The 7,741-nt window shown below is 45.1% G+C and overlaps 1 protein-coding gene across 1 annotated transcript in view; it reads right to left on the bottom strand.

Annotated features, from left to right (window-relative positions):
• Positions 1–330: 330 nt before the first annotated feature.
• URB1 (URB1 ribosome biogenesis homolog) overlaps positions 331–7,741 on the bottom strand; it is a 39,489-nt gene continuing 32,078 nt past the window's right edge. The window contains exons 31-39 of the mRNA XM_083855397.1: positions 7,396–7,556; positions 6,921–7,032; positions 6,523–6,629; positions 5,857–6,000; positions 5,127–5,236; positions 4,292–4,468; positions 3,732–3,973; positions 2,143–2,742; positions 331–1,544 (exon numbers count right to left, since the gene is read on the bottom strand). Coding sequence (XP_083711523.1) covers positions 1,333–1,544; positions 2,143–2,742; positions 3,732–3,973; positions 4,292–4,468; positions 5,127–5,236; positions 5,857–6,000; positions 6,523–6,629; positions 6,921–7,032; positions 7,396–7,556 — 1,865 coding nt within the window. The 3' untranslated portion in view covers positions 331–1,332. The remainder of the gene's footprint in view (positions 1,545–2,142; positions 2,743–3,731; positions 3,974–4,291; positions 4,469–5,126; positions 5,237–5,856; positions 6,001–6,522; positions 6,630–6,920; positions 7,033–7,395; positions 7,557–7,741) is intronic.

The following is a 7,741-nucleotide window of genomic DNA, read 5'->3' as shown; positions in this document are numbered from 1 at the left end:
GGCCGGGAGCTCACCGGGCAGTGAGTACAGCCCCGCTAATCCACGGGGGCGGGAGCGGGCGGCGGGGCTCGGCCGAGCTCGGCTCGGTTCGGCAGAAGGCGGCGCCGCTCGCTGCGTTCGGCCGAACTCGGTTTGGTTCGCCTGAGCTGACAGATTTCCTGATGTCAGCTCCATGACACAAAATGTAGCCTTCAGAGGGCTTGGGAATTTTTAAAGAAATAAAATTTTTAACTCAAGTTTTTGTACAGAGCCGGGGGCTCCTTTAGGACAAGAATATTTACATGTAGAAGCAATTCCCTCATTTGCATCTCATTTTTTTTTTTACCCCACCCCCAAAATTCAATACTTATCACAAGGAAGGTGCAGTTCTGGTTTTTCCCAGTGTCTGCACAAAGGACCTGGGCACAGCACCCAGTCGTGAGTCAATTGAATAAATCCTGGTTTCCAGTTCAAAGGTTCTCATTCTGGCACTGCATGTTTGCACACCTGGCCTGGCATGTTCAACAGCCCCCGTGGCCACATTCAAGAACAATTTATCAGATTTCACAGAGAATTCCCAATAAAACTCGTGTATAATCAATCAGCAGAAAATCCTTTGGGATTTACTTCCATCCTTCCATCTCTCACCTGTTCCAAGTGGAGGGAAGATGGGCTTTTGTTGCACATCGCAGCAGCAGTGATGGAGTGATGGATCAGGGCTTTTTTTTTTTTTTTTTTTTTTTTTAAATTTTATTATTATCATTATTATTATTATTAAAAAGAAAGGGAATAAAAAATAAACCAGGTCTGACATAAACATCTTTCAAAGCCATTAAAGCTTTTTAAACCCAAGAAGACCACCATGACTCCAGCGTTCAGTCTTCTATTCATACTGGTTTTGGTATCATGAAATCAACCAGGTTCTTCAGGAAATAGTTAATTATCATGACTAAACCTCTGGCTCCTCGTTATTTGCACTTACAGCATATTGTAGGAAGCTCTGCAGCCTTTCTTTGCCATTCTGTATTGGAGAGAGGATGGATATTAAGGACACACACATGCACAAACAGTCTTTCTGGTTCAACAAAAAGTTAAAAATGCCTGTAATAAAAATGATATAAGTAATATTGGGTCTCAGATTGTTCAAGAAAAGGGAAATTCGAGCTTTAATGTTCTACTGAGAGTTGTTGATAAAAAATTATATAGTTTATAAAATCTTTCCCCTGAGTTTGCATACAGCAATAAAATACTGATTTTTTTGATCAAACCAGTCAGGTCTGAATGAGAACAGGTCAGGAGGCTTTCACAGCTCACAGTGATGATGGCAGAGCACAAAATGTTAAAGATGAAGTGTTAGTTCCCTGATTTAATGCCCGGATGTAGCGAAATTTTTTTGCAAAGAGACATAATAGTTTCTTCTCCTTGTTCCCCAGTTTCTGAGTCATCCTGTAGTTCATAATCTGCACTAGTGCAGACCAATCTGACATGGGTAAGTAACATATCTGGCTCCTGGGCTCCAAGCCACATGTCCCCGATGTAAACGGAAGTCAGGAATACAAAAACAGCTGTGGAAGAAAGAAGAGAGAAAAATCAGAACAGATATTCTTCTCTTTCCACACAGTAATACCAAGCCAAGCAGTTTACCTCCAGGATTATGTTTTAAAATGGTTCCCTAACTACTTTTCCTAGATGGAAAATCTGGAGTGGCTTTGCCCATGCAAAGCTAATGATCCTACTCACAAGAAGGAACAAACTAGTTTCCTGTCAAATAAAACAGTTTGAGATCTGACCTGTCAGATGCTATCATTGACCAGCAACAGGAATCAGCATCCAGGCCTAAGTGGACTTGTTTTTTGCAGACTATTTTCCCTCTTGAAATCGTTTTGAGTTTTTTTAATACCTTTTGTTCCATTTTAGTCCTTGAAAGGGAAGTTTCTTAAAGGGAGTGTGAGTGTTGTAGTGTCAGAAAACCTCACGGAGTGACCATGCTCTGCACTGCCCACCCCTGCCCCCATCCCACCAAAGACACAGCTTCTGCTTTGAGAAGCCATGAGTCTGGGTGGATATGGGAAAACTAGTTTACTGGATTAAAAAGGCCATGGAATTTCTTAGTTCCTCCCACAATTGCCTCATAGCATGAGTGATAAGAACAAGAGAAGCCACCTGTCTTGTCTGCATCCTCTTCTGTTGCTGCTGACAGACACAGGGATTTCACAAGCTCGTGGAAGGTGCTGGCCAGGCCCTGCTCCTCCAGGAGCTGCAGCATGATGGAACTGAGCACTCCGAGCTCCCTGGAGAGCCCAGCTGAGGTGCTGCTGGCCTGGCAGAGCCGGGTGTAAAGCCTGAAGAGGTCGTTCCTCAGTGTCTCATCCCTGAGCATCTCCTGCCTGGCCGGCAGGTGTGGCAGGACACAGTTCTGCAGCCACCTCAGTGCTGGGGACACGTCCTGCTCCCTGAGGAGGTTCTGTCCAGCCAGGGACCTCAGCAGCCACTTAGTGACCACGTGAGTGCAGGCACAGGTGACAGCCACTGCCTCGCCCCCGGGTTCACCGGCTCTGAGGGTCTCCCCTCCCTGTGTGGAGGGCAGTGCTGGGAAAACAGGGTCCCAATGGGCAAGTATGGAATTCAGGTGTTCTCTGCATTTCTCCAGCTCAGACACTTCCACATCTGCAGCAGTGTCATCTTCTTCCACCTCATTCTTTTTCCGAGTGTGACGATATACATGAGACGAGGCTTGAGCTTTGTTCTTGTCTTTAATGTTTCCTGTAAGAAGAAAACCACCACCAAACAAACATCAGATACTGCAAAGGATTTTCCAGGTACAAAACTGCGCAAGTAAGGTGCTCTCTCCTGTGTTGATTCAGTTGTTACAATGGTAAGTACCAGCCTTGTTTAACAGCCTCATGGAGGCTGTGCTGTTCCAAGGGGCTCCAGGAGCTCCCAGGGACTCCCAGCTGGAAGCCTAATCCAAACTGGATCATCCAGCCTGGAGATGAGAGAAGCTCCTGAAGCCTGGAGCAACACAGCCCACACACAGAGTAAGTTATAACCATCACTCCATAAACTCCTTTCAGGTCTTTCTGAGGAGTTTTAAAGACTGAGGAAAAACTCTAGAAAAGCTAAAGCTTTTACACAATCCCTTAAATACATGATACTTTCTTAACTGATACAGAACACTTAAACCTAAAGAAGCTTCAATGTGCACCAAAAGCAGTTGCTGCTGCAGGAAATCAGTGTTGTTTTAAGACCTCTCCCTCCCAAGATCCTTGCACTTTTTGTTCACAGAGAAGTCACACAAGTCCTGATATATTTTTCCTTTCTTCAAAAATGATGACAACAAAAGTCAACTATTTAATTTTCACTTGCTTTACTTACTGACACATCCCTTTCAGATCCCCATCCACACGCAGAATGATTCAAACTTTTGAGCACAGAGCCTTCAGGCACTGCTTTTTCTTTTAAGATTTCATGAAAGAATATAATTTTTCAAAGCCTGACACGAGATTTACAACTAAGGTTCATTTTAAAGCTCTTCCCCTTTTTAAACTGTATTTCTCCAAAGCTTCCAAATTGTGTTAAGGTTAGAAATCACCACAAGGAAGACCTGGAAAATGCCTTGCCATTTCCTTTCCTCCTCCCTCAAGCTCCATCAATCTGGCAGAAGGTATCAGTACTATTTCCAGAGAAGTTTCCCTGTTGGTCTGTAACAGCTGCAACAAAATATGCCCTCCTGGAAGTAGTGTAGCACTTACTGATCAGTTCTTCGTTTTGGCACTTCTGAGCCAGGGCTTGCAGGTCCTCCTGCAGCTGCAGGTCTTTGCTGACAAGGCTCCACTTGTGCAGCAGCAGCAGCAGCTCCCCACTGGAGAGGACGCTGTCATTGACTGAGAAACGCCTCATCTCCCTAAAAGCCTCAACAACAACAGCACGGTATTCCAGCAGAGACCTGAGGGTGCTGAAGAACTCAGTCAGCTTGGCCAGATCTACATTAGTCCTGTCAAAAGAAAACACAAGTGCCATGTATTTTCCTGCCTGCTAATTAATGAGTACAGTTTTTAATCCTTACTGTGGCCAGGAATGAAGGGCGTAGGACTTGACAGCAACTGTGTGTCACGCTTTATTTTTTTTCCCCATGTATCTCAACACCTAAAGCCTACTGTCAAAGAAATCTCATCCAAATTCACTACTCAACACACAAACTAAAGGTGAAAAAAAAGAAATAAAGAAATCCTCCTGGCCTTAATAAAGGTCAAACTGGATGGGAGGATGAAATGCAAACCGACTAAAACAAAGAACAAAACAAAGGACTTACCGAATATGTTTGATTAGGGTGACCAAAACATACAGAAATTCATTTACTAGCTGAATAGGAAGGATTTTCCTCTTCTCCTGGGATTGATTCCTGTTTTCTCTCTTGTCTCCTAAATTTGTTATCCACAGAGTATGGAGCAAGGAAATAATTTTATTTATCACCTTGTTTTCCAGAAACCTGAAAAACAAAACAAACAAAACAAAAACAAGCAAAACATTAAACCCAAAAAACTAACAAACAAAAAAACCTAAAAAAACAACACATTTGGAAGGCAGATCCTCACCAGCAGCCATTCCATCACCTACAATAGGAGACCACATTCTAGTGCACTTCTGGTGCACTTGCCTGAACCTGTGAGGGTGCTCTGTGCAGAAGAGATTTTTGGTGTATGTAAATATATGTGAGGGAGAGGCAAGGGGAAGAGGAACATTCTAGACAGCTCAAAGCCATTACTGTGCCACTTCCAGTGCAGCAGGTCCTGTGCCACTTCCAGTGCAGCAGGTCCTGTGCCAGCACGTGAACTGAGGGTCTTTGAAATTCTAAAGGTAAAGACACCAATACAAGGGGCCATTTTGCTTTCTCAGTTTTTCAAGGAAGTGTTTTCCAAATCATGAAGCACCCCCCCAACATCACCCCTAGTACCAGAGCCTGAAAGCATCTCGATCCTGTTTTCATCAAAACCACAAGGGACACCTCAGAGCTCAGCAAGTTCTGCCAGTCCAGCCCTTGGTGCCCCTGGCTCCCTGCCTATCACCCTCGTTTTCATACTCAGCCACACAATATTCTACCGTGGACAGTAAAGTTGTTTCCATTTCTCCTGTACTTCTCTGCTGACCTTTTCTCTAAGCTGTGCAGGACCCATGTGAGAAGGCTGTGATCCTGGATCAGCTCATAGGCAGCTCTGGTGACACGGGCAGCACTTTGTAACACGTCCAGAATACGACACTGAAACAGAAAATATAACTTGTTCTTTCACAGTCAAGATCTAATTATCTAACTTGGAATTAGAAACTGGACTGGTACCTAACCAACTTCAGGGTGAAATGAACACCAGCTGCTCTCAGCAGCTCCTGGGAAGGAAAGTCATTCCCAGCTCAAAGCTTCCATACCACAGGTGCTACTCTTACAAGGAGTCTTCAGGCAGCAAGACAATTTTGTCTTTTTCTCCAAGGTTTTGATACTTCAAATACTCAGGGTGGATGCTCCAAAACCTGAGAGCTCCTGGCACAGGAATTTCCCTCCTGCTGAAGTGCTGTTCAGCTAACAAATGTGCTGGCTGGGGAATGGAGACCCCCAAAAAAGAAAAGGCCCTGACTGTAGGCACAAAATCACGGTGCTCACGTGAGACTCTGTGATGGCAGCAACCTGTTCCAGTTTCAGAGGATAAGGGTGTGACTGGTTTAGACATAAGCAATTACTCCCCCCCGCCCCCCCCCAAGCCTTCTTGGTTTTCAAGAAGGCAAAGGCAGAGTCAGCTGCTCCTTTCTGCTTTCTACTTGAGATCTCAAAGCCACACAGACTTCTGTGCTTTGGAGTTTTTTGATGCTTCCTTTTTAAATTCTTACCTGGGAGCCCTCGTCACACAAAGGACTGTTGAAAAAGGAGAGAAGGACTTGGAAAATCCTCTGGTAGTCATAGAGCTCATAGCAATGTTTGTCACGCAGCCCTTGCCCAAGAAATCTGAGGATCCAGTCACGCTCTGCTTTGTACTGGAAGCCACAAAGAAAAATACCACCACCAAACACTTAGACATTTCCAAATAATACCTGCTCCCATGAGCACAAAACCCTGGTTGCCTGTGAGTGCCAGCTCAGGGCTTACTACAGCTTGTTCTGGACTTCTCAATTTCCATTCCTTCCAAATTCAATCCCTAACATCCATCGAGAATAGTCAGTCTGCAGCCCAAACATGCAGTGCAAATGGAATTGTAGAAGTTGCTATTCCTAAAACACTTCAGTTGGGCTCAAGGTTACTGACCTAAACTCAGAGATGAATGTGAGCTAGCTGGGGCAGAATATTCTGTTTATTGTGCTCATAGAGCATACACAGCACAACTCATTGTGCATTAGTATTAAGAAAACAACAACCCCCCCACAGAAACAGCAGTTTGAATCCCAATATGAAACAAAAGAAAGATGTCTCTAAATAACCACTGATAGGAAAATGTATTTTAATGGCTTTTTTCTATAAATTTCTGAGGAATTACTGGATACCTAAAATGGGACTCTTACCTCAAAATCAAAACTGTAGAAAAGCTGGAAAAAACCTGGTACTTTCCTCAGGTCCAAGTACTGGTGTGACAGAAGGAATCTGTTTACCTTTATGTACATGTGGTCCTCTGTGAAGAGAAAAAGCTGGCATTGTGGAGAAGGACAACATTCCCAATCCACAACCACAGACAACAATAAATGGAAGCTGCACTGTGCAGTGTTCCAAGCTGGAAGAGCCCAGGAACTGCAGAAGGCCTTTGCTCTGAAGTTCATTATATTGCTGGCCATCCCTCCCCTTCTCTTCCCCAGAATGAAAAGCTCAGTCAAGAGTGCCTGAGCACAAAGCAGGTGAGGAGATCAACATTCCCCCAGGCTCTGGTTTTCACCCCAGCAATGACACAGGCAGGAAGTTCCAGTACCTGGCTTCAGGATCTGCTGTGCCACACGAGCAATGTAGAGGGTCAGGGAGAAGGTGAACCTGAGGTTTGGCTGCCCGATTCCATTCTGCACAGCATCCAAGAGATACAGCAACTGCAAGAGCCCAGGGAGAGAAGCCTGAACCATAGCCCAAATGAACACAACAGGAGCATGAATACATAAATCAGCTTCTGGGACATTTCACAGGCCATAGAAGTCAAATATCAATTCCATGGAGATTTCCACTCCTACAAGCAAAATTCCCAAGAATTTCTAAAACACATTTCCCGCTTTCTCTGTCCATGGATTGTAACAGGAGGAAACACAAAGCAGTAGAGGAGAATCGATGGGGAGAGGATGAAAACCTTAGCTGTCTCACCACAGGCACGCAGGTGGATGAGCATGGCAACACCTCTCCCACACGTCTATGACCTACAAGGTCTCACCTGCCAAACTGGCCACGGAGCTGAGCCTTACCTGGCTCTTCTCTCGAAAGCGAGCCCCTTCCAGATGGGATCGGAAAGAAGCCAGGACAGAATACGCAGCCGCTCTCATGTTGGAGTCATAGCTGCTCAGGGCAGCCACCGTGAGACCCAGGGCATTGACTTCCACAAACTTGTGACAGGCCACCACACACTCTGTGAGGGGAGGGGGGAAAAGAAACAGAAGGCACCCACTGTGTTAGCACTGATGTGTCCTGGTGTGTGTAACAGCATTATTACCCTTAAAAGTTCATGAGCACCCATTTCTGGCTCTACCCCCACAAACTGTGACCTCAGCACGTGAAGGCTCCTCCAGAGGACAAAGGGCTTCAGCAATTCAC

This window comes from Zosterops lateralis (assembly GCF_965231275.1).
Source record: "Zosterops lateralis genome assembly, chromosome: 2".
Classification (NCBI taxonomy): Eukaryota; Metazoa; Chordata; class Aves; order Passeriformes; family Zosteropidae; genus Zosterops; species Zosterops lateralis.
This window is presented reverse-complemented; position numbering and strand designations above follow the sequence as displayed.